The 26,735-nt window shown below is 37.6% G+C and overlaps 3 protein-coding genes across 6 annotated transcripts in view; 1 reads left to right on the top strand and 2 right to left on the bottom strand.

The window, feature by feature from the left end:
* Positions 1–3,342: 3,342 nt before the first annotated feature.
* LOC127846572 (lysine-specific demethylase 8-like) lies at positions 3,343–5,392 on the bottom strand. The gene has a single exon (XM_052377983.1). It carries the CDS (start codon positions 5,253–5,255, stop codon positions 3,936–3,938), a length of 1,320 nt encoding a protein of 439 aa, XP_052233943.1. The 5' UTR covers positions 5,256–5,392; the 3' UTR covers positions 3,343–3,935.
* An 885-nt stretch (positions 5,393–6,277) lies between these two features.
* On the top strand, positions 6,278–8,442 carry LOC127846595 (four-domain proteases inhibitor-like). 2 transcript variants are annotated; one of them, XM_052378032.1, is made up of 4 exons: positions 6,278–6,391; positions 6,868–6,970; positions 7,529–7,660; positions 8,141–8,442. In XM_052378032.1, exons 1-4 carry the CDS (start codon positions 6,337–6,339, stop codon positions 8,181–8,183), a joined length of 333 nt encoding a protein of 110 aa, XP_052233992.1. In that variant the 5' UTR covers positions 6,278–6,336; the 3' UTR covers positions 8,184–8,442. The 2 variants fall into 2 exon arrangements, with proteins under 2 accessions (XP_052233992.1, XP_052233993.1); XM_052378033.1 differs by having other exon boundaries at positions 6,868–6,974.
* Positions 8,358–26,735, bottom strand: part of LOC127846557 (DC-STAMP domain-containing protein 2-like) — a 38,752-nt gene continuing 20,374 nt past the window's right edge. For all 3 annotated transcript variants that reach the window (XM_052377926.1, XM_052377928.1, XM_052377929.1), the window contains 9 exons: positions 23,624–23,689; positions 22,584–22,797; positions 21,792–21,949; positions 20,653–20,817; positions 18,529–18,696; positions 17,705–17,945; positions 16,740–16,867; positions 10,504–10,600; positions 8,358–9,804 (listed from right to left, as the gene is read on the bottom strand). In XM_052377926.1, coding sequence (XP_052233886.1) covers positions 8,841–9,804; positions 10,504–10,600; positions 16,740–16,867; positions 17,705–17,945; positions 18,529–18,696; positions 20,653–20,817; positions 21,792–21,949; positions 22,584–22,797; positions 23,624–23,689 — 2,201 coding nt within the window. In that variant the 3' untranslated portion in view covers positions 8,358–8,840. The remainder of the gene's footprint in view (positions 9,805–10,503; positions 10,601–16,739; positions 16,868–17,704; positions 17,946–18,528; positions 18,697–20,652; positions 20,818–21,791; positions 21,950–22,583; positions 22,798–23,623; positions 23,690–26,735) is intronic.

Raw genomic sequence — 26,735 nt, 5'->3', positions numbered from 1 at the left:
AAATATATAATAAATATTAACATATTCTCATTAATAAGCACTTAACTGAAAACAAACATTGCGAAACAAATTTGGTAAAATACATGTATAAACACAGCAAATTAATGAACTTAATGCCCTTGTTGTATTACATCTAATCAACAAACGGAAATGTGTATTTGGTTGTTATATCAATTTATATGTTATCGTTTAATAGACACATAAAAAGGCAATACATCAGTAAGGCATTTAACATGCTTAATAGCGCACTGACAGTCAGTTAAGATGTTTGCTTGATGACGTCGCCGTCGTCATGTCAGCTTTCTTTTTTTCTTACTTATACTGTTATGTCTTACACGTTTAAATAGACTTCATGTGTTGTACTCGCAGATAAAATAAAAACATTTATTAACAAAATCCTTTGCACTTGCTCATTAATTAACTAACTTTGAAATCAACTAAACATCGTGTCATTTACCAGACAAGGTATTGTTAAAAAAAAGATATCATCACGGCAATCTAATGTTTTTTTATACTTGTAAATGTTTTTATTGTACTAAGAATTTTTTTTTGATGATGAAATATGTTAACAAAGAGTTCTTTCAATTTAATAAACCTGCTCTGAATTTTTATGTCTCCCACTATAGTAGTGGGGGACATATTGTTTTTGCCCTGTCTGTTGGTTGGTTGGTTTGCGCCAACTTTAACATTTTTCAATAACTTTTGCTATATTGAAGATAGCAACTTCATATTTGGCATGCATGTGTATCTCATGAAGCTGCACATTTTTGTCCCCCACTATTATTGTTTTTGCACTGTCTGTTGGTCTGTGGGTTGGTTGGTTTGCGCCAACTTTAACATTTTGCAATAACTTTTGCTATATTGAAGATAGCAACTTCATATTTGGCACGCATGTGTATCTCATGAAGCTGCACATTTTGAGTGGTGAAAGGTCAATGTCATCCTTCAAGGTCAGAGGTCAAATATATGTGGCGAAAATCGCTCATTTTATGAATACTTTTGCAATATTGAAGATAGCAACTTGATATTTGGCATGCATGTGTATCTTATGGAGCTGCACATTTTGAGTGGTGAAAGGTCAAGGTCATCCTTCAAGGTCAGAGGTCGAATATATGTGGCCCAAATCGCTTATTTTATGAATACTTTTGCAATATTGAAGATAGCAACTTGATATTTGGCATGCATGTGTTTCTCATGGAGCTGCACATTTTGAGTTGTGAAAAGTCCAGGTCAAGGTCATCCTTCAAGGTCAAATATATGGGTCAAAATTGCGCATGTAATGTCACTCCTGCAATATTGAAGCTAGCAATTTTATATTTGAAATGCGTGTGTATCTCAAGGAGCTGCACATTTTGAGTGGTGAAGGGTCAAGGTTAAGGTCATCCTACAAGGTCAAACGTCATATAGGGGGACATTGTGTTTCACAAACACATCTTGTTTGAATTGTGAGCGCTTGAAATCAGCTGAGCATACAGTTATGATGCAAGTGATGTCCCAGTTCATCAAAACTTATCATCAAAAAGATAACAAGAGGTTAATACTATTACAAATACAAAATCCGTTCAACACTCAATATTGAATTTGAAAATATTTGCGCAGTGCTCTGTGAAAAAGGGGGTTAATGCATGTAAAGGGTCGCCCTAGATAATCAGGGACGACCCTTTCCGCTTTTATGATATTTTTCGTTTGAAGAAATTTTCTTCTTAGCAAAATCCAGTTAAGGAGGAAAGTGTCGTCCCTGATAAGCCCGTGGTCCCTGATAAGCCCGTGGTCCCTGATAAGCCCGTGGCCCCTGATAAGCCCGTGGCCCCTGATAAGCCTGTGGTCCCTGATAAGCCCGTGGTCCCTGATAAGCCCGTGGTCCCTGATAAGCCCGTGGTCCCTGATAAGCCCGTGGCCCCTGATAAGGCCGTGGTCCCTGATAAGCCCTTTGGCCCCTGATAAGCCCGTGGCCCCTGATAAGCCCGTGGCCCCTGATAAGCCCGTGGCCCCTGATAAGCCCGTGGCCCCTGATAAGCCCGTGGCCCCTGATAAGCCCGTGGTCCCTGATAAGCCCGTGCGGACACTTAGCACATGCATTAAACCCCATTTTCACGGAGCAGGGCTCCTTTAAATCATTAAATGTCTTTCCCGTAAATTATAATTGCTCTTAGGTTTCATAGTTGTAGTCCAAGGTGACTACCAGACCACGTCTGGAGAGTAAACGTAACGATAAAACCCATAAGACAGAAGAGCAGGTCATCTTGGTATACAAACTTAGGTTTTAAAATCAATATTTGTTTTATCCGAATCTTTGCTAAGCTTTCAATTGTCCGCCTTTGAGGTTTCCCGGCAACCTTTCCAAATTAATTACAGTTGACATTTTGAAATAACAAATGCATTAGATGCATTTGACCCAGATCTAAAACTTAGGACAAGATTTTTCCAGATAAAACAGTCAGACCAAGTTTCATCAAGATATAGTAATACATAAGGCCTCTAAAGTGGAAAGAAAGTTTTTCTAAGAATCCATATGATGAACTTGTTTTGGAGTGACCAATCTTTGTACTTGGACATAGATATTGTCCAGATAAAACATTCTGACCACTTTGATTAAGATTCAGTCATAAATGTGACCTTAGGAGTAGTAAGAAGGGTTTTCTCATAGTTGACCTGGTGATCAAGTTTTTAGACGATTGTGACCCAGATTCAACCTTGGCCTTGAAATTGTCAACCTAAAAAACATTCTGACAAAGTTTTATCAAAATTGAGTTTTGATTGAGGCGGCTATAGTTTTAACAAGGTTTTTCTAAGATTTATCCTGGTGATCTAGTTTTTAGACGCATATGAACTTGGCCAAGATATTGCCCTCATAAACATTCTGACCAAGATTCATCAAGATTGAAACATAAGTGTCACCTCTAGAGTGGCAACAAGTTTTTTTTGTAAGATTTGATCTGATGACATAGTTTTAAAACACATGTAAACGAGATTCATACTAAGCCAAGATATGTTTCGGATATGAGTTGACTTGGATATATTAGAGATGACCAAAAAAACAGGAACGTGTTTACCAAAATGGGAACGTGTTGACCATGGTACAAGTTTACTTGGGCACCAGATTACAGGAACCAGCTAATACCATCTGAACAACTGACCAGGAGACAAATACTAGAATTAATCACTGGGGAAGTTAGAGCTGAACCAAAGAGACTAATAATGGAAAAAAAAATCACTGTTGAAATCTTGATTTGCTGCATAATGGTTTAACTGACATACATGTTGCATCAGTTTCAACTTTAAACAGTACATGGTTTCAATTTCATAACATCAAAACATTATTTCAACTTTTATTATGCAAAAACTAATATAACAGACTTAAAAATCTAAAACCTATCTTTGTTTATACTGTCAAGAAACATGGTAATGTATTTAAGATATGAACATAATTGTGTTTTATTATGCAATATTTTCTGAAGATAAGACATGATGTATGTTTAATTTCACATAATCATATTCCATATCTTTCAATTTTTTGTTTAATAGCACAGATACAAAAAATAACATGCTAATTTGCTAAATGTACTTTATGGATGTTTGCGGACTTAAAACTCCAAAGAATGTAGTTAAATATTAAAGTACACACTTTCAGCTATGCAACACTATCCAGATGGCAACAGACTATCCGGATGACAACAGGAGTGGATTTTGCGGACCTCATGTGTTATTGACTTTAATTTTTTTCACCCCTATTAAATTACAAATATAGTGCCGGAAAGAATTTCTTTATAATTAACTTGTTAGTGTGTTGTTTTACAATGACTACACAAACCTGCATAAACAGTGCATATAATTATAAGTTATGCTACTATAATGCTATTGTCAACGGTAAAAAATAAAGCATCACCATAATTATGTCATACACAACAATTGAGCGATTGCTCAGTTAAGTATGTTTATTCCCACCAAAAACTAACTGAAAAACTGACAGATAAGGATTTTACAAAATGCCACCATTTTGGGGGCAAATATAACATTTCACCACTATTGAGCAAACATTCTGAAAATATAGCTGTCTTATATTCTGGAAATTTGATCAAATCACAATTCTCCACATCAACCTGACTTGTATTCTTCAACAGTGTTGTATCATGGGGATACAGCTTGTCAGTTTCTCTTGGTGAAAATACCTTTATATACTTCTTCCCAACGACTTGAGACAAAAAGTTATGCTTTGGATCATAGTGCAATGGTGAAACTGTTCCTTTGGGACCAAACCAGGCATTTATATCAACATTTTCACTATCACCGAGGTAACAATAGTCAGGTATTATTATATCCTTTTCCAATTCTGGGACTTGATTGAAAAGTTGATGCTGGGCAAGGTATCCGATAGGAATATCACTGTCAATGTTCTTTCTTTCTATATATGTTTCAATAAATTGTTGAACTGTCAACAGCTTTTGAGACCATGCATCATCCGTGTATTTTGATCCAATTTCTATTGGCACAGTTCTACACCCAGCTACTTGCTTTATGTAATCAAGAGTCCATTGTCGGTGAGTTAATGCTGGCCAGCCAGTCATTGCCTCTGTAATTATAACTGGTATTTGAGGTGTGTAGTAGTTTGTCATGAAATTTTCAACTGATAAACAAGCTACCCTTGGAATTGCATTTTTACTTTGGATAACGATTTCTTCTGGTTCTGAATGTGTGCTATTTGTACAATAATCATCATTTCCATTGCAAACATCTATTTTCCTCCGCTTTATTGTATCAGAATATGGGTCAGTGTTTTTAATAGGATGTATTTGTCTGTAATGTTCTTGGATGTGTTTAGAAAGTCTGGCAAGCACATTTTCACACAAAGGAGCTCCCATTAATAGCCCCATGTCACATGACTTCATTACATCATCAAATTTTACATCAGGCATACCGTTCAGGAGCTGGCAATACTCTGCCACCGTTTTGTAGGCTGAAACAACAGTGTACATGTACCTCCATCTAATGTCGACATCTTTCCAGTGCCCTTGATTCAATATTTCCCAAATATGATCAATAACCAACTCACACACTCTTACACACCTATCAAACTTTTGCTCTGTAAAACAATTGTAGCATTGCTTAATTTGGTGCAAACTTGACGCACATGCGAAGTTCGAATTTGCTGTAAATGTATTGAATACTTCTGGCCCAAGTTTAATCACAAACTCACTTATTAACAACGTTACAGCCTCTTGTTTTATGATTGCTTGCTCCTTGTCACGGTCAGTCATTCTGTTTGTTGATTTTCTTTAATTAGGTAAAACATTTATGCCTTAATCGGGCATGAAATATGGAGCATCATCGACACACTGCTCCTTATTTTTGTCATAACAATCACACATTTGCTACTTAGGGTACCGCAGCTACCGCAGCTACATACCAGATAAATTTAAAACAAAGGGAAACAACCGTTCTTCAAATAATACTTTATAATACTAATTAATGGGAAACAACTTCACGAAAGGCTACAAACCACCGGCACATATTCCAACGAAATTGGAATACTATACAAAACTATGCCCTGTTAATTAAATGTAGTGTTGTTGTAAAATATATATATTAATATCAGTTGTTGAAAAAGAAAAATCTATGTTACAATATTGTAATATTTTGACACACGTTCCATGTGAAGCAGTTGAAAGCAGATGTCGAAAAATGTTACAACTTAAGTGTTTTATTGTGATGAAATTTTGCTGGAGTGCCTGATAAGAAAATAATTTATTTCGTGTCAATGCATAATAAACATCGAATAAACAATCAACAAGTATTTAGAAAAGCCACTCAGAGTATGACAAGGCGATAACCAACTCGAGGCCCGCTTGACAGTACCAGATATAAATGGTTTGCAATTCATGTGCGAATAATTTAATGTTAATGCTTTGTTTAAAATTGTTGTAAGGGAAATTTGGGTATGATCAGTACTGTTTAATCGAATAAAAAAATTTTTTTTCTTAATAAAGCATATCATGATGTAGAATATCCATTTTCGAGCTCCGAGTTCGAGTTTATGTACGAAGACACTATACTGTTTGTCTATTAACTGTCCTCTTGAAAATAATCTCAAATATGTGCATAAAGTTAACCCCTTTATTTTTAATCAACTCGATAACGCCAATGATTTAAAAAAATTTTTTTATAAAGATTATAGTATCAAGATGAATATTTTTCCGTATAAGGTTTACATTTCTGTGCGTCCTTAAAATAAATTGAGCGCGCCTAAAGCCGAGCCGCATGTAATTTGTTCACTGCGCTAGTTAAGAACAAAATTGACTCACCGGTACTCAAACTGAAATAAGAAAACAATTAGCAATCATGATGTGCCGCGCATGTTTAATCCTCGGATTGTTTCTGCTCGCATGCGACGCCGGTAATACAGTTGGATAGTTTATATACATTTAGTAAAGCGAAATGATATCGAATACTATTTTTTTACTGAATATAAAAATGTATGTATATGTGCGATTGAATTTAATTTTAACAGGCAAACTTTTAAATTAATCGATATAGGACTTCAGTTGGTGTTTTCGCCGTGATTACATGTTGTATCATAACGAGAAAGTGGTGGGTGGGTGGGGGTTGAGGGGCAATATTTTCTCGAGTACTTTCGTGAATTGGTTCTCCCTTCAAATACCATATAAGCGTTATTACACACAACGATTTATTTCTATATTCTGTTACTTAGAACTGTTAAACTGAGAAGGGTGTGATATGACGATTGCTCTCCGCGCTTGTTCTCAACATTTTTCCATTAAACATAAACTGACACACATAGTAGTAACAACAATAGTATTTTATATAATGCTTTTATGAGATAATAAATAATAATAACCCGACTGTACGTAGATGACTCAGACAACCGGCTACCACGCCATGTACGAGGTAGTGTGGAATTCGAAAACCACCACAAGATTGGGGAAAAGACCGCCGATCAGCCTCTGCTATTCCAGTAGGTAAACATTTATAAAAACGTTTTTTTGGCAAAAATTTTATATACTAGTAGTATGTAGAACCGGCTAGCGCGTGGTTGGTGCGCAAGCTTCTTACATAGACTGCTCGGGTTTCCTTGTCGGTACATGGAAGTTTGGTTGGCGGTTACCATAGCAGTCAGGGCGGGTTTACTCAGCGTTCTAACCCCGCAGCACAAGACCATCCTTATAGTAAACCCATTAATGCATAGCGTCTAGAAAAAAAGGCATTGGCAAACAGCGTAGACCCAAATGAGACGCCGCATGATGTGGCGTCTCATCAGGGTCTGCGCTGTAAGCTGAAACATATTTCTGTAAGAAATATTCTTAATATAGAAATAAGTATACTAGACATCCCTAATTTTGGAAATAAATTGATCCAATTAAAAAGAATGGGAGAGATCACAAGGCATAAATGGGTTAATAACATTGCTCTGCTGCACAATTCGTTCGAACTTTTGAACTACATGTAGTTCAATGTCAGTACCTGCAAGAGTAAATTAGAGAGAGGCGCTTTTTAAACCGTACGTTTCCTTCAGTCAGCGTCCCGGCGACAAGGCTGATGACGTCAGCGGATGTCCCACGATCTGCACCATGGACTTGAATCCCGTCTGCGGCAGCGACGGCAGTACATATGACAACAAGTGTCTCATGAACATCGCGGCATGCAGGTGCGCACTCCCTATTTTCGCTATGTACTTTCGGTAGTTTGCTAATAATGAATAGCACGTTTTGTGTTGTTTGAACAGAGCCAACTATATCATTTATCTTGCGCTAAGTCAATTATTTATTGACAAAACGGAATACTTGTTACATTTGACTTCCTTACATAAATATTTATGTGTAAGACGTAGATTTTAAACAATTTGTTTGAAGTCTTGAAGTTCATGGCATGATCTCGAAATTTTAGATATATGTTAATAAGATAAGGAGACTTAAAGGAACATTTAAATATAACAATACAAATACAGTTTTATTGACACGTGACTTTAAGGATGCAGTATGAGGCACTGACATTTTTGCATAACTTAACGTAAATACGTCTGTAACTAAATGTGTCATGGATCGCCTCCAAGTTTCACGCACGTGTTCGATTCATTTAATGTGATTTGCACTTTAATGGAAATAAGCGAACATACTTTTCATTTCAGAATGAAGACGCGTCTGTTCGTGGTTCGGCAAGGTCGATGTTAATGGCCCTTCCTTGCTGCCCAAATGGAGAAATATCGAAGGACCTTGTCGAGCTTTTTAAGAATTAATTTAAAACTCGTGCAAATGTAAACAGTGCAAATTTTAAATTTACTGGCGATTATTTTGTTGAAAATGTTACTTGTTTAAACAAGTGTGAAATCAGACAAATGAGAAATATTCGTTTTTTGGAAACAATTTATTATGTAGATTGCTGTAAAGTAATGTCATGCTATTTGATGCAATAAATCAATGATTAATTATAGATCTGCTTAGCTGTTCAAATCAATACCGATAAATAATGCACCTATGTTTTTCCACAGGTTGCAAGGAAGGAATGTTGGGGCGTAGGTCCGCCAATGGCAATTTGACCAATTAACGATTTGGTGTCACCATCAAAACTTGAGTTAAACCTATTTGTCTTAAAAAGGGCTTTTAACCAATATTATTTGGCTCTAAAATCCCATAAAGTATGTTAAATCGTAGTCAGAAACCAGTTGAAATATCAAATTCACGCATGTTGCTTTTTTCACCAGCTCGTACATATTGACCGTTCAAAACTCCACCCGCCTGACATGACAAGAAACATCCTTAATTCATAAAAGACATACTTAAGCAGGAAAACGTTTAATATAACTAAATAACATTTCTCTTGTAACAACTTCATTCTCTCGCTATTGTGAACGAAAACGGCTCCTCAGTGATAACTGAGTCCACCACGTCGCCCGCCAAATCCTCTGACCAGTCGCTGCAATCGCTGTTCTCCGTGTCAGAGAAAATGTCTTCAGTAACCAGGTCCAGTTCCGGGCGTTGGGAATCGCTGTTGGATAAATCACTCTCATCAATGGAGTCCGACATATCGCGTTCTGCGTCCTTTGGAGTCTTTCGGTTTTGGTATGAATAATCCAAGTCATCCGTTTCAACCGAGGAACCCGACGTGACGTCATCATCACTAGATGACGTAACATACCCTTGAGCGTTTGTGTTTGTGTTGACATACCCACTGCGATGTCTTAGGAAAGGTCTTTCCAGTGCGTTTGGATAACTCATAGTTGAAAACCCAATCAAACTTTCTGCATCTGTGTCTGTGAGATAAATGTCGCTATCGTCATTCTCACTATAAAAGTCACACAGCTCAGCACTGTTATTGGTCGTTTGGATGACGTAGCGGTTGTCTTTTCTGTAATCCACCTCATTGAAATCACTTCTGCTGTCAAATGAAAGAGGATCAGTTAATTCGCTAGTCCATGTTAAAACATCATAAGCGCTGCTTTCTTCAATGTCGTCAGAACTTAACCCGGCGCTTTTATTTTTGATACCAGGATTTTTCAGGCGAGCCTGGCGTAGCTCTTTAATCCTTTGCGCGGCGGAACGCTTGTCAACTGGACCTTTTTTGCCCGGACTTTTCCCTTGTCCAGCAGTTGCATTCATTTGTCCATTGGCAGCCCCCTTTCCTGTCGGGGGTAAATCGACACCGGCGTCATCCCCCGGTGTTCCGAACTGGGACCGGAATCGCATCATTATCTGACTGGGGCGGCGTCGGGCCTCGAGTTCCGCTATTCTTTTGTTTCGCTTGCGTTTTTGTTTTTTGGCCTTGCGTCTCGTACTTAGATCGATGCTGGAATCGCTTTAAGGGATAAACACAAATAAAGAAACCATCGTTTAACGAAAATGCGTGCTCTGTACACGCGACATTCTCCCACCACACAGTTATGTTAAACAAGATTTACTAAATTTAGTTAAGAGATTATGACGTGTTTATCCATACATATCACTACACTTATCAGAATGTAACCTATTCGCGCAGTCTGGTCAGGAGCTATGATTTCCGCTAATTAGACCCAGAAATCTCACGTGACTTTATTGCGGACGTACTTCCGCAAATTATGTCAACTTAGCTATATTATTTAAATCAAACAAAGATGCGTTAAAATTAAACAACCGTAACACATATGTGATATCAATGCAAATTTGACAAGGTAAAGGCAGGTAGATGAATACATTTGAAGATTCAGCTATATCCCTGGGTTACGTTTTAATGGTTTGTATAGAAAATATGAATAATTGCTAAATGTAATCCACCAAAAGCATTTCAAAGAGCCCCGCCTGTGAAAAGGGGTTTAATGCATGTGCGTAAAGTGTCGTCCCAGAGCTGCCAGTGCAATTCACACAGGCTAATCAGGCTTGACACGTTAAGCTTTCATGGTATTTTTGTTTCAATGAAGTCTCCATCTGACCTGCACAGAATCATGTGGGATGACATTTTACACATATGCATTTAACCCTGTTTTCTCACGGCGCGATCATATCATTAAATATGACGTACATTTCATTTTCGTCGGAACCTCCCTTGACTTCGACATCATTTTCACAGACCGCACAGACGTTTTTGAGATCAGCGTAACACTCAACGCAGTAGACGGCTGGGGGAGAATCATAGTTTAATTATAGAACAAACAAAAAAGAAATGTGCCGTGCTCTGTGAAAATGGGGTTTAATGAATGTGCGTAAAAAGTTGTCCAAGATTAGCCTGTGCAGTCCACACAGGCTTATCAGGGACGACACTTTCCGCTTTTATGATATTCTTCGTTTCAAGAAAGTCTTTTCCTAGCGGAAATCAAGTTTGGGCGGAAAGTTTCGTCCCTGATTAGCCTGTGCGAACTGCACTGGCTAATCTGGGACGACAGTTTACGCACATGCATTAAACACCATTTTCACAGAGTAAGGCACAACTAATCTTTGTACACGATATACATGAAAGTTCAAAACAGCTAGGAACCGGTCGGCAGCCTGTTGTACTAATTGTCAATATTGCTTATAATTAATTTACAAACTGCACAATTCACACGTTTAACTTTTGGTCTTGCGTGCAGCCTTGAAATGTTTCCAAGTTGTAATACGCATCCTCCACATGGTGAACATTCTCGGTAAACCATTTTAGAAATTCCGCAATGAGAGATGAAGTTACAGTTCCGACAAACTGACATTTGCCAGAATTTGACATTTGACCTGTACGTAACAGTTTATACATAACCTTTATCTGTAATTGTGACATTGACTTATGAGGTAGTTGGACTGTTTGTCCACATGGTAAATATTTTTGTTTCATAATTTATTTTTAAATATGAAAAATCATGAAGTAGCAGTCCTCGCAAGATGCTTTATGGCCACATTTTAACTCTGATTATTTAGAGTGATCTTTATGTTTGAGGTTGGCTGACGGTTATTAATATATAAGGCATTTGTGATTATTTATTGAACAATTGCATGACGAATAAAAAAAAATTACTTACGCGAAAAGTTGTTTTGTCATATTTAACCTTTATGCTTAAAGTATGATCTTTGATGAAGAGACGGATGTTCATTAAAATGGAATAGTAACTCACAATGTTAAGATCCAAACATGCTGTTTGAAGGCCGAAGTGGGACCTCTGAGTTTGGTGTTACATGCGACAAGCAATCTCCACAAAGTGGTAATGTGTGGCAATGTATTTTAAAATTGTGTGATGAAGAACACAGTTACAGTAAAAAAGAGTTGCATGGCCAAAGTTCATCTTTCACCTCTAATTTTGACATTGACCTTTACTTTTGGGAGACTGGTGTTACACGCAACAAGCTGTGACCTTATTTGTGGGAAGTTAATTCAAAATTGAATTATGAATGGCAAAGTTGCAGTCCGAAAAAAAGCTGTTTTATGACGAACATGACCTGTGACCTCAAAATGTGACCTTAACTTTTCAGATAGGGAGACGGGTATAACACGCGGCAATTTTTCTAATAATGTTGAACTTTTATATATATGGATTGCGCTCTGATAAAAGGGGGTTTAATGCATGTGCGTAAAGTGTCATACCAGATTAGCCTGTGCACTCCACACAGACTAATCAGGGACGACACTTTACGCCTTATTTTGGATTTTTTATAAGAAGAGACTTTCTTTGAGAAAAAATATCATTAACGCGGAAAGTTTCGTTCTTGATTGGCCTGTGCAGTAGTGCGAACTGCACAGGCTAATCTGGGACGACACTTTACGCAAGTGCATTAAACCCCCTTTTCACAGAGCGCGGCGCTATAGTTGCACAATCAATGACACATCTTAAGTGAGAACAAGGCAAAACGCACGCACACACTTGCACAATCAATGACACATCTTATGTGAGGACAAGGCCAAACGCACGCACACACTTGCACAATCAATGACACATCTTAAGTGAGGACATGGCCAAACGCACGCACACACTTGCACAATCAATGACACATCTTAAGTGAGGACAAGGCCAAACGCACGCACACACTTGCACAATCAATGACACATCTTAAGTCAGGACAAGGCCAAACGCACGCACACACTTGCACAATCAATGACACATCTTAAGTGAGGACAAGGCCAAACAAACGCACACACTTGAACAATCAATGACACATCTTAAGTCAGGAAAAGGCCAAACGCACACACACACTTGCACAATCAATGACACATCTTAAGTGAGGACAAGGCCAAACGCACGCACACACTTGCACAATCAATGACACATCTTAAGTGAGGACAAGGCCAAACGCACGCACACACTTGCACAATCAATGACACAGCTTAAGTGAGGACACTGCCAAACGCACGCACACACTTGCACAATCAATGACACATCTTAAGTGAGGACAAGGCCAAATGCACGCACACACTTGCACAATAAATGACACATCTTAAGTGAGCACAAGGCCAAATGCACGCACACACTTTCACAATCAATGACACATCTTAAGTCAGGACAAGGCCAAACGCACACACTTGCACAATCAATGACACATCTTAAGTGAGGACAAGGCCAAACGCACGCACACACTTGCACAATCAATGACACATCTTAAGTCAGGACAAGGCCATACGCACGCACACACTTGCACAATCAATGACACATCTTAAGTCAGGACAAGGCCATACGCACGCACGCACTTGCACAATAAATGACACATCTTAAGTGAGGAAAAGGCCAAACGCATGCACACACTTGCACAATCAATGACACATCTTAAGTAAGGAAAAGGCCAAACGCACGCACACACTTGCACAATCAATGACACATCTTAAGTGAGGACAAGGCCAAACTCACGCACTCACTTGCACAATCAATGACACATCTTAAGTGAGGACAAGGCAAAACGCACGCACACACTTGAACAATCAATGACGCATCTTAAGTCAGGACAAGGCCATACGCACGCACACACTTGCACAATCAATGACACATCTTAAGTGAGCACAAGGCCAAATGCACGCACACACTTTCACAATCAATGACACATCTTAAGTCAGGACAAGGCCAAACGCACACACTTGCACAATCAATGACACATCTTAAGTGAGGACAAGGCCAAACGCACGCACACACTTGCACAATCAATGACACATCTTAAGTCAGGACAAGGCCATACGCACGCACACACTTGCACAATCAATGACACATCTTAAGTCAGGACAAGGCCATACGCACGCACGCACTTGCACAATAAATGACACATCTTAAGTGAGGAAAAGGCCAAACGCATGCACACACTTGCACAATCAATGACACATCTTAAGTAAGGAAAAGGCCAAACGCACGCACACACTTGCACAATCAATGACACATCTTAAGTGAGGACAAGGCCAAACTCACGCACACACTTGCACAATCAATGACACATCTTAAGTGAGGACAAGGCAAAACGCACGCACACACTTGAACAATCAATGACGCATCTTAAGTCAGGACAAGGCCATACGCACGCACACACTTGCACAATCAATGACACATCTTAAGTGAGGACAAGGCCAAACGCACGCACACACTTGTACAATCAATGACACATCTTAAGTAAGGAAAAGGCGAAACGCACGCACACATTTGCACAATCAATGACGCATCTTAATTGAGGACAAGGCCAAACGCACGCACACACTTGCACAATATCATTGTAACCGCAATACCAATCTTTTCGCAAGCTGGCTAAACAAAGATGATTAACCCATTCATGCTTAATGGACTCTCCCATCCTTCTAAATTGGAACAATTTATTCCAAAATTAGGGTTGTCTAGTATATTTATTTCTTTATTTAGAATATTTCTTACAGAAATTCCTTTAAGCAAACAGCGCAGACCCTGCAGATCATGCGGCGTCTCATCTGGGTCTACGCTGTTTGCCAAGGCCTTTTTTCTAGAGTACGCTAGGCATAAATGGGTTAAACACAGAGCTAAGCAATATGCATTAGATACCAAACATTGACTTATAACGGAAATTAAAGGTATATTAAATACTAGAAGTATTCGTAGTATATATATATATATATATATATATATATATATATATATATATATATATATATATATATATATATATATATATATATATATATATATATATATATATATATATATATATATATTCAAATGTTAATCAACAAGTTCGAAAAAATGGTATCATTACTTGGTGGTGTGAGATTGTCTGCAAATAAAAACAATATCTTATTTTTTGACACACCTAAAGAAAGCGAATATAATTTTCGCATGTGAACGACACTGCTCTACACATTATTGAGGTTGCTTTTAGGGACCTTTCCCCAGTTTGATTTGATAAACTGACAAAATTGAAACAAAATAAAAGATTTGCAAATTTTTGTTGCAGTTATGTTTTTGCTAGGACAGTAACACTGAGCTTTTACCATGCTTTAAAATATCAATTATATGCATCTTTTGACCATTTAAAAATCTTATAAAGCGATACAAACGCGAAACGATTGTACAATTGAATTTTTTTTATCGTTATATTATTTGACTCAACACCGATTGCTTATACAAAGTATAAAATAACAAGATGTGTTTGTGAAACACAATGTACCCCTATATGACGTTTGACCTTGAAGGATGACCTTAACCTTGACCCTTCACCACTCAAAATGTGCAGCTCCATGAGATACACATGCATGTCAAATATAAAATTGCTAGCTTCTATATTGCAGAAGTTACATTACATGAGCAATTTTGACCCATAGATTTGACCTAGAAGGATGACCTTGACCTTTCACCACTCAAAACGTGCAGCTCCATGAGATACACATGCATGCCAAATATCAAGTCGCTATCTTCAATATTGCAAAAGTATTCATAAAATAAGCGATTTGGGCCACATATATTTGACCTCTGACCTTGAAGGATGACCTTGACCTTGACCTTTCACCACTCAAAATGTACAGCTCCATAAGTTACACATGCATGCCAAATATCAAGTTGCTATCTTCAATATTGCAAAAGTATTCATAAAATAAGCGATTTGGGCCACATATATTTGACCTCTGACCTTGAAGGATGACCTTTACCTTTCACCACTCAAAATGTGCAGCTCCATAAGTTACACATGCATGCCAAATATCAAGTTGCTATCTTCAATATTGCAAAAGTATTCATAAAATAAGCGATTTGGGCCACATATATTTGACCTCTGACCTTGAAGGATGACCTTGACCTTTTACCACTCAAAATGTGCAGCTCCATAAGTTACACATGCATGCCAAATATCAAGTTACTATCTTCAATATTGCAAAAGTATTCATAAAATAAGCGATTTGGGCCACATATATTTGACCTCTGACCTTGAAGGATGACCTTGACCTTTCACCACTCAAAATGTGCAGCTCCATGAGATACACATGCATGCCAAATATCAAGTTGCTATCTTCAATATTGCAAAAGTATCCATAAAATGAGCGATTTTCGCCACATATATTTGACCTCTGACCTTGAAGGATGACCTTGACCTTTCATCACTCAAAATGTGTGAGATACACATGCATGTCAAATATCAATTTGCTATATTCAATATAGCAAAAGTTATTGCAAAATGTTAAAGTTGGCGCAAACCAACCAACCAACAGACCAACCAACAGATAGGCAAAAACAATATGTCCCCCACTACTATAGTGGGGGATATAAAAATATTTTATATCAGCATGAATGGCCGAGTGGTTTAAGGGCTAGTCTTTTACTCCAATAGTCAGAGGTTCGAGCCAATTTGTGGATAACTTTTTTCTTTCTTTAATTCTATGTTTCTTTTACACTGGAACTCTTTAGTTGCGATGTTAACATTTATCAATTTAAATAACGTAATGACAAACTTCAAATCATGCACAAATCTATGAAAAAGGTTCCTATAATGATTTCGTAAATTTAACCAGACGTGTCCTAACTCAGCGTAACACTAATAAAACTGGATGACAGCAATGCTTTTATGCTGTCATAAACGAAAATATATTATACGCTGTTTAACCCTATCCAACTCAGAAGCAAAGTAAAATGGCATAGTGCAACCAACATACAATCAGAACAGTCTGCGAGTTACTCGCAGTCTCTTCAGGTTTATGCTATTTTGATCTCATCAGTATCTTAAAATTGAAACGAAGCCTTCAAAACGTGAATCTATTAGGAAGGTCTTTAATAGAATTTGATTTTCTAAGGGACTTCAAACGGGTCAAACTGCATTTCTGGAATGGTAAAAGGTTTACATGACGAGTCCTTGTCCTTATCAACATACCGTCGCAGTCGTAGAACTCGCAGTGGACGAAGTTGAGATAGTCATCAGGCTTCCCCTCGCGACCGCAGTAAAGACACGACTTTACCTCCCAGCCGAGAAACTTCAGCAATTTCTCAAACAGCGGGTATCTGGATGAGTAGAGATGAAATTGTGTGTGTGAAGAGACAGGCTTAAATACGTCCGTGTAGTATAGACCTTAATCGAAACTCATCTAATTGACATGTACAAAACCTGTGTACTGTTAAACACTAGTGTCTTATTGATACAAAAATGGAGGTTTCTTCAATTTTAATGATAATACTTAAACACATGGATTTAAGTCATTTTTATATAGTTTTCACCTATTTATTCAATAAAATCGGAGAGGAAAACTGTTCATTGTGTTCTGAATATTATTTATTGCCGTCCCGAATCCAGTGCTGCTCTTTCCATCTTCATAGTATTTGTTACTAATTTGATAGATCTTTCTTGCAACAGAGGGTCGGGGATGATACTTAACGCAGGTGTATGAAGCCCAGGTTTCCCCATGTGGTAATTTTTACATCCATCTTTAAGACAGAGTATACCAAGCAAGTTTGGATACTGAACGTGCACGCATGTATGTAGAATTGACATAATTATAAACGTAAACATGTATGTTTACAAAAGTTTAGCGTTCCAAGACATATTTATAAAACCGTACATGTTGACAAATAACGTCATATATGATTAACCCATTGATTCCTATCGTCTACAAAAAAGGCATTGGCAAACAGCATATACCCAGATGAGACGACGCATGATGCGACGTCTCATCGGGGTCTGCGCTGTTTACTTAAAGGAATTTCTGTAAGAAATACTATAAATATAGAAATATTATACTAGACATCCCTAGTTTTGGAAATAAATTGATCCAATTAGAAGGATGGGAGAGTCCACTGGGCATAAATGGGTTAATGAAATCTGAATGCATCTGTTTACTATACTTTGCTGCCAGCTGCCCCTTTAGGCTGATATGTTCTTGGTCCAACTTCCCCATCTTGCGCGCCTTAATGTTCATGCGCGTCCGCGCTATGATGCCCCCGCGCGTTTTAAGGATGTGGTTAAACAGCCACATGGCGCGCTTCCGTTCCCGCCGCGGGTAGTAGCACGCCATTACCTTGTGACGCATGCGCATTCCGTACGCCTCGCCGAACGTGAGCACGAAACACACTAAGTATATAATTCCTGAAGTTGAAAAGAGTTTTTTGTGTAACTTGTTTTAGGACTTTTTTACATCATTAATGGAAGAAAATGTTATTGCAACGTTATTTCTAATGTGACAAAAAATTGACAAAATATGTCTTCAAATGTAACGTAAGGCATTAACCTGTCACAAAACGGGAAAAAGATAATGCTTAAATTACAGGATACCGCACGACGTTTAATTTGCATTGAATCTTAGCATGAAAGTTAATACGCAAACTATATTTCGCATAATTGTATAAGCCCAAATATATGTATGTACGTTATTTCGAACGTTTGTTTGGGACAATAAATGGCAAGAATCCTGTACATGTCCCAGTACAGACTTATAGTACTGTCAATGACCCAGTACAAACATGTGATCTTGTAAATGACCCAGCACAGCCTGTGATCCTGTATATGATTTAGTACAGAACTGTGGCCCTGTAATGGACCCCGTAAATAACTAAGATATTTTATAAGAGACTCAGTACTGAATTACGATCCTATGTATGATCCAATTTTGACATATGATCATTATTTCTCAAAGTCTGTCCTGGGATTACGTGTATGGCTCAGATCTGACCTATTATCTTATATATGGCCCAGTCCGGTTCCGAGGGTATGGGCACGCAGCGAGCGATGTCCATCCTGACGTTGGTCTTGGCGATGGGGTCGAACATGGTCACTATAGAGCGGTACATATCGGACATCGGGCCATTCCCTGTCACGTGCAGCTTCATGTGAGGCGGAACTGTCAACAGGCAACAATACAAGGGTTTGGTAGATGGTATATTTTAATAGCATACATGTTATATATTCTAGGCAGTTTCCCCGGTATATTTGGTACTTACTTGTACAAATCAGTTTCCACAACTTGACAACTATAATTAGAATCAGTGGCAATAAAAATAATTATCATCTAATATACAAATGTATGGTATAAAGGCTTTGACAGCATAGCATGCTTTACAAGAATATAATACCGTGTAACAGTGTCATTTCACCTCTGTTAAAAAAAGATATGTATACAAAGTGTCATTCAAGTATTTTCTGTACTTTCTGAGGAATAGCATGATTCAGTTTTATGTTAGCATTTCTTCAAATTATTAAAGTTTTGCAGACGGTCAGACAGGCGGATAAATGAAAGAGGACGGGATTCGCCAACAGATGGCAAAACTATAGCCTTACATGAACGTACGTGTCATTTTTGATGATAATATACTTAAACTGTATTGTTTAATTGCGCCTTAAAGCAAGTAATATTTGCCTGAAATTTGACATCTGGTGAAAAGGGGATCATCAATAATTCTTATATTGCCCTCAAAAAGTATTAGTTTACCCACGTTTTCCCAGACGGAAAGATGTACGCATTTACAGACATGAGCTATTGAGGGAGATCCTAACCAGTCCTCTTTTAGAACCGGAAGGGGAATTATGTGCTTATACATAAATATACGCAGTTGTATAATTAAATGTTACAGCTGTTATAATTTGTTACTGCGGTAGCGTATTATGACGGTTAGTATCTTTTTCTGTCTGGTGTAACATTTATTTTTGTGGGTCAATTATCAACCTTTTAAATTTCGCGTTACGCTTTGACAAACATTTATTACGTAAACACTACAGCGTAGTTTTTTTCCAAACCAAAATATGTTGAATTCAAGTTACATTTGAAATATGCTATTTAAGAATTGTTTGCGTTTTGAAATTATTCTAGTATGTTTAAATAAAACTGCGTTAATAATCATTATTGCATTTATATCGAAGTACAATTTTGTCGAAAAAGGCGTTATATTATTGATAAAAAAACTGGGCGCTTTATTATATATTTGGGTCAGACACAATTTAATGAAGGTTACACCAGTAATAAAAGTTGTAAAATAAACACGCTTTGTTTTTGATATTGTTTGCACAAACGTCTCCCTGATTTTCCAAACTTCTCCCTGTTTCAGAACAAAGGAGAAGTCACTTCTCCCTATTTTTAAGGCCTAGGGTAGTCCCTGGCAGTATGACAACTGTTATATATTAATCACGCTGTCGTAAAAATGTAAGCGCGGTTTCATGTTATGTCAGTCAAATCTTTTTGTTTCCTTTATACGAATACCGGTATGTATTTTTTTCGCAACCGTTCTGCAGAGATAAATAATAATAATAATAATAAGAAGAAGAAGAAGAAGAATACCAATTAAAATAATAATAAGTACATGTATATTTAAATTGACCAAATAATAAAATAAAACAATTGTTAACCTAGGACTTGTTTTTGACAGTCAGTTACAATGTTTCATTGCGCAACGTTCTGCGCATTTGAATTTTGATGATGACAACACATGGAAACATTACAAAATGATGTGTGCATGTCTCAACAACGTGGTTAACATTAGACAATGCCTGATTATCCTTTAGATTGATAAGAAGGGAATAGAATATAATTTATTCAATTTTTAATCAAAATTGGTAGACAGATTGACTCATAAATCTCACAAGCAAAATTGTTCTACTGGTTAAAAACATGATAGACTGGTTGACTTATATTTCATTGTCCATAATGTATAATATCAATTATCATTATTTTGCACGCTAACTAATCGACAGACTGACATAGATATCTGCAAAATGTAAAGGACATTTTGTCGACATGTTGTCATATACATCCGCATTTGAATCGCTGCTTGGTCGACAATTAACACATGAACGTTCTTCTCACCTGGCACCTGGGTGATAATGGTGAAGTGTTTCTGAATGAGAGCGAGCGCTGAGTAGAGGCCGTAGTCGCAGAACAAGTAGAACGCCGCGTTGAAGACGCTCACCATCAGCAGCACCAAACCGACGCCCAACTTCCGGAGCTCAAAAGGTAGCATTCGTCCGGACACTGAGTAACATAGCACAGGGTGACATTTTGTGCAACAGTGTATTATATTTGGAATTATAAGAAAAACATGGCGCTCTGCCTAAGAAGCGCATGTACTGTATCCCCCAACCATAAGAAAACATTTCAACATGATCTGGCTAAAACTAGTGATCACCAAAATCTAATCGTAAAAAGAGAGAAAACTTTTGAGTTTAACTGCCAAAAATCCAAGTCAGAAAAAACATAACGCCTACATATCAACCGTCTCTTTAAATTCAAATATAAAATCATACGATTATGAACGAAGTTCGATTCCAATTCCTAAGAAAAACTAGATCTACAATTAGAGAGATCATTAAACGCTTCCAGTCGCAAGGTAAACAACATATACTCATATATTTGCACAGTATGGAACACACCTCCATTAAAATTCAGTAACAGAAGGAGCATTCATGCAAAGCACCTAAGATTGTCGTTTTCTAAGGACCGCTTCATGCGAAAATGCGTCTTTAGCCATAGACGTCAGCTTAGCATCCGCGTTGTTTTGCCTGGAGCTCCTGAATACGAATGCGAAGCTTTGCCTGAAGTTAGCTTCACTTTTACTACTATATCTCATAAGACCCATTTTGGCAACACGAGGCTCATAAGTCACCTATGATTCCAGTATAAATGTTATTCAGTCCCTTGTTAAGTGATCATAAACGATACATGTTTTCAATCCGTTAAGGACTCGATTTTCGTGTCATCTCAATACCTCATATACCCATTGTTTAAATTTTATGAAACGTGGCTTAAATCGTCACTGAATCGCTGTGTCAATTCAACTGACGAGCGGATGGACGGACGGATGAGCTGACGGAAGGATAGACCGAAAGAGCGATAGACAGACAGATAAACACACAGATAGACAGACAGACAGTTAAATCTGGTACTGGGTACGAAAAGCATGGATTTTTAACTTCTTTGAAAACCTGAACGATAAAATATCAACCTACAGCTGGAAACATATTTGTTTTCCTCGTCATACGTAAGCGGAAGTATGGAACCCTTTTGATTGCGTTTTCGCCTCTCATCCAAGTCTCGAACAGTGAACGTGATGTAACGGTTGTCGAAGCGGTCCTTTGAGAGGTAGCGGCTCCGGTAGACGATGGCTCTAATACAGGGACATTATAAAGTATGGGATAACATTTGCTTGTATCCACATGTTGATCAATGCTTTTTAAAACTTTGAAATCCATCAATTTATAAAACAAAATGAAATAACAAAATGTTCTACTACTTTGTCTCTGTATCAGTGGTTTTCATTTTATGCGTTCTCAAGACAATAATTATGCCAAGAAAATATGAGATATACTAAGACGTGAAAATGTGTCTTCGCTGTGTCATTGATTCTACTTTATAGATAATGCCATGAAAATCGTTTTGTGTCATAAACTTGACTATATGGTTCGCGTTCTGAGAAAACTGGGCATAATTCATGTGCGAAAAGTGTCGTCACAGACAAGCCTGTGCATTCCACACAGGCTAGTCAGGGACGACACTTTTCGCCTAAACTTCATTTCGGTAAGGAGGGACTTCATTGAAACTAAAAAGCAGAAAGTGTCGTCCCTGATAAGCCTGTGCGGACTACACAAGCTAATCTGGGACGACACTTTACGCACATACATTAAGCCCAGTTTTCTCAGAACGCAACTCATATTTATTGACTGATATAACTAAAAACACAAGAAGACCGTGTACAGATACATATTACGTGACAATACATCAGTTTCAACAGTGCAACTTACCCAACCACTACGAATATAAGAGAGACCAACAACATGTTCTTGAAGATGCCGATTGTCTTGAGAAGGGTGCTCACGTACGACTGGATCTCCTTCCGGATATCGGCCTTGATGTCCTTGAACGAGCGGGTCGTGTCGATCGTGTAGTTGAACTTGTAGTCCAGTGTAACCTTGAAGTAGAACATCGCCTCCGCGTCCTTTAGGACCTTTATCGAAGCTGTAGGTAGGGAACAAGAAAATTAATGAAAATTTTGAAACCTAAATGCGGACCCTAAGTTCAATGTCAAGGTCAAAGGGGTCAACATTTGTGTGCGTATGGAAAGGCCTTGTCCATATACACATGCATACCAAATATGAAGGTTACATCTGAAGTGACATAGAAGTTATGAGCATTTTTCCAAGAAGAGTGACGGAAAGAGTAGACAGACGGACAGTGCGATCACTATATGCCCACCTTCGGGGGCATAAAAATGTGTTGCCCTCTGAGAATACGGGGTTCAATGCGTGTGCGTAAAGTATCTAATCATGTACGATACTTTCCGCCTAAACTGTCTTTTCTACAAGATGAGTATTCCTCGAAATGAAAAATAAACGGAAAGTGTTGTCCATAATAAGCCTGTGCGGAATTGACGTCGCCATCGTGACTATCACGTGATAAACCCCTCTGAATTACACATTAAACGCCGATGATTTTGTAGACATAATCCTATTAATTATAATAAGAAGGTAACATGTGTCGTCATTCATGACATAACATAAACGGTATAAGTCTGATGTATGCCCGAATTAAAATAAATCCACGAGAGCGGCCTGACAGTGTGACGACACAACAAAGGCTGGATATCGGTCGACATGTTGTCGAAACATAAAAAACAAATCACGAAGTGCATGTTTTGAATCATTAACTATTCCAACTCCTCACAAATATCATAACTAAAACGAAAACTTACGAATCTGAAACAACTTTTTTCAATTTTGTCAATTTACCAAAGCGTGAAAAGATCCCTTTAACAAACCTTCGAGAGACTTAGAGATTTACTTACGGAAAGATATGTTTTTTGTGATAAGCCTCTTGATCGCATCAGCTATCACGCACACCAACTCCCCAACTGAAAACAACAACAACAAACAAAGTCTTTACAAAATACAAATCAGTGTTGAGATAAATATATTGAGATATAGAGTTTAAGGTACCTGAGCTTACAGACAGACAGACAATTTATTTTGACACACACAACACCACACTGTCTTCATGCATAACACAATAATATTATGGTGGGCGCAGATCTTAATTTCTAAAAGTGAAAACATATGACTTAATTAACTATTATAGTCATAGTGATAGTTCTACTGATATCGTTCTAGTGGTATCTCAGGCGAGATAGAAAATGATTCCGTACCAGTGAAAAATATGGCCGCCATGGGACGGGTCAGTTTTCCTCATATGGCTATAGTGAAACCGTATGAACAATCTAAAACCTACAATTTTAGTCCAATCCACATTGAATTAAACATAAGATTTGTTCATATTATGTCTAGCAAGAATTAAAAAATGGGCCGAACCATTAAAAAACATATCCACCAAGGTGCGGACCGTCTTCCTTATAAGGCTAATGTGAAACATTGTTTACATTCCATAAGTCACATTTGAGCCCAAATCTTTATGAAACATGGGTAGAACATTTGTCCTAGTTATGATATTTAAGCCGAGTTTGAAAAAGGGTCATGCGAGGTTAAAACACTAGGTCTCATTAAAGAAAATCTGGTTTACATTACACAAGTCATATTGTTGGTCCAGTCTTCATGAAACTTAATCAGAACATTTGTTCTACTGATATCTCAGCCGTGTTAGAAATGATTCATGTCTTTTGAAAAATATGGTCGCCAAAGGGCGGGTCAGTTTTCTTTATATGGCTACACTGAAAACGTGTTAACATTTTGAAGTCAATATATCAGGTAACAAATCCAGGTCAAATAAAACAAAATACTTGCAAACACTCTAGAAGTCACCTTCTATGTAAACCTTCGTACACCTTGATCAGAATATTTGTTCTAACATATGCCAAATTAAAAAGTGGTTTACGTCCGTGGACTTATTTTCAATGATCAACATTTTCTCATAACAATGTGCCTAGAAATAAAATCTTTATGTTTTATTTAGAAAATATATTCTTCTGAACTCCATCTTATCAGAATAGTTTAGTTCCTTTGTATGGAATGCCTCGCCTGTCTCCTGTTGACTATAGATATATCGGAGGTTTCATTGAAATGATGTGGGTTTAAATAATATGATATGTATTTATAATAGTATGATGTGTGCTTGTGTTTGTGATGATATGCTGTGTGTTTGTGATGATATACTGTGTGTTTGCCATAGCCTGCTGTGTGTCTGTCATGGTATGTTGTTTGTCATGACATGCCCTGTGTTTTACATGATATGTCGGTGTTTGTGATGGTAGGTTGTGTGTTTGTGATGGTACACTGTGTGTTTGTGATGGTACGCTGTTTGTTTGTGATGGTATGCTGTGAGTTTCATTTAAATGATGTGGGTGTAAATAATATGATATGAGCTTGTAATAGTATGATGTGTGCTTGCCATAGTATGGTGTGTGCATGTGATGGTATGCTGCTTGCTTGTGATGGAATGTTGTGTGTTTGGCATGGTATGCTGTGTTTTGTTATGGTATGCTGTGTGTTTGCCATTGTATGCTGTGTATTCGTCATGGTATTCTGTGTGTTTGTCATTATATGATGTGTGTTTATCATGGTATGCTGTGTGTTTGTTGTGCTATCATGTGGATTGATCCAACATGATGTCCTTTTCATTCGCTAGTATGTAAGTTGGCATCCAAGCATACCATGACAAACACCGAGCATACCATGACAAACACTGAGCATACCGTGACAAAACACCGAGCATACCATGACAAATACACAGCATATCATCACATATACACAGGATACTATGACAAGCACACAAAACACTATTATAAGCACATGTCATATAATTTAAACCCACATCATTTCTATGAAACTCACAGCATACCATCACAAACACAGAGCATACCGTATCAAACACACATCATGTCATGACAAACACACAGCATACCATGACAGACACACAGTAGACCATGGCAAACACACAACATATCATCACCAACTCACAGCATATCATCACAAACACACATCATACCATCACAAACACACATCATACTATGGCAAGCACACAGCATACTTTTATAAACACGTATCATATGATTAAAACCCACATCATTTCAATGAAACCTCCGATATATCAATAGTCAACAGGAGACAGACGAGGTGTTCCATACCTTTGTGTGTAAGGTGAGCGCCTTATCGCCCTTATGTTTTATAAGCATCATATTTATACAACCCTTTGGTCATTATATGATTCGCTCTCTATGAAAAGTGGGCTTTATGCATGTACGTAAACTGTCGTCCCAGATAAGCCTGTGCAGTCTGCACAGGCATATCAAGGACGACACTTTCCGCCTATACTGGATTTTTACTAAGAAGAGACTTTCTTGAAACAAAACATATCATGCAAGATGAAAGTGTCATCCCTGATTAGCCAATGCGGACTGCACAGGCTAATCTGGGACAACATTTTTTTGCACTTTTATAGAAGTTATAAAAATGGTTTGGTCTCATCTTGTTAATAAAGCAATAGAAGATAAATCCAACTGATCTTATTAAAAAAAATGTTTAAAAATTAAGTTATTTTGTTCGAAGTTTGAACTTCTATTATTATATTATTCTTTTTGGGATGCTGGGCGGCGATGGATATCAATTCACAGAATTTGCTTTTTGGATTCAGTGTTATTGACAAAAATAATACAGTTTTATGTCCTGGTCTCAATGTTGTTAAATGTTGTAAAATGTGTTTTAACATTCCTAAAATAAAAAATAAAAAACACACCCTAAACAAGATAAGAGCTGCATACATGATATTTACGAACAAATTTTGTTCACTTGACAGCGATTTTTCTTCCCCAATTGGGAAAAGTACCTGTACCATGCCAAATGGGAAAAATTAGCGTGAAAACTCCTGAAATTGGGCAAATTCGCGTCGTGAAATATTCCTATAAGGAATTTTAGGTTTTTTTTATCGCTTGATATCAAACGCAAAAATCT

This window comes from Dreissena polymorpha, chromosome 9 (assembly GCF_020536995.1).
Source record: "Dreissena polymorpha isolate Duluth1 chromosome 9, UMN_Dpol_1.0, whole genome shotgun sequence".
In the NCBI taxonomy this organism is placed as follows: Eukaryota; Metazoa; Mollusca; class Bivalvia; order Myida; family Dreissenidae; genus Dreissena; species Dreissena polymorpha.
The sequence above is the reverse complement of the archived record's forward strand: the minus strand, read 5'-3'. Positions and strand labels throughout refer to the sequence as shown.

What these genes read in the sequence shown, in the direction of transcription:
- LOC127846572 (XM_052377983.1), bottom strand. Translation starts at nt 5,255, where the DNA reads ATGACTGACCGTGACAAGGAGCAAGCAATCATAAAACAAGAGGCTGTA.
- LOC127846595 (XM_052378032.1), top strand. Translation starts at nt 6,337, where the DNA reads ATGATGTGCCGCGCATGTTTAATCCTCGGATTGTTTCTGCTCGCATGC. An exon ending in TCTGCTCGCATGCGACGCCG is followed by an intron (nt 6,392 to 6,867) that starts GTAATACAGTTG and finishes GACTGTACGTAG; the next exon opens with ATGACTCAGACAACCGGCTA. An exon ending in GATCAGCCTCTGCTATTCCA is followed by an intron (nt 6,971 to 7,528) that starts GTAGGTAAACAT and finishes CGTTTCCTTCAG; the next exon opens with TCAGCGTCCCGGCGACAAGG.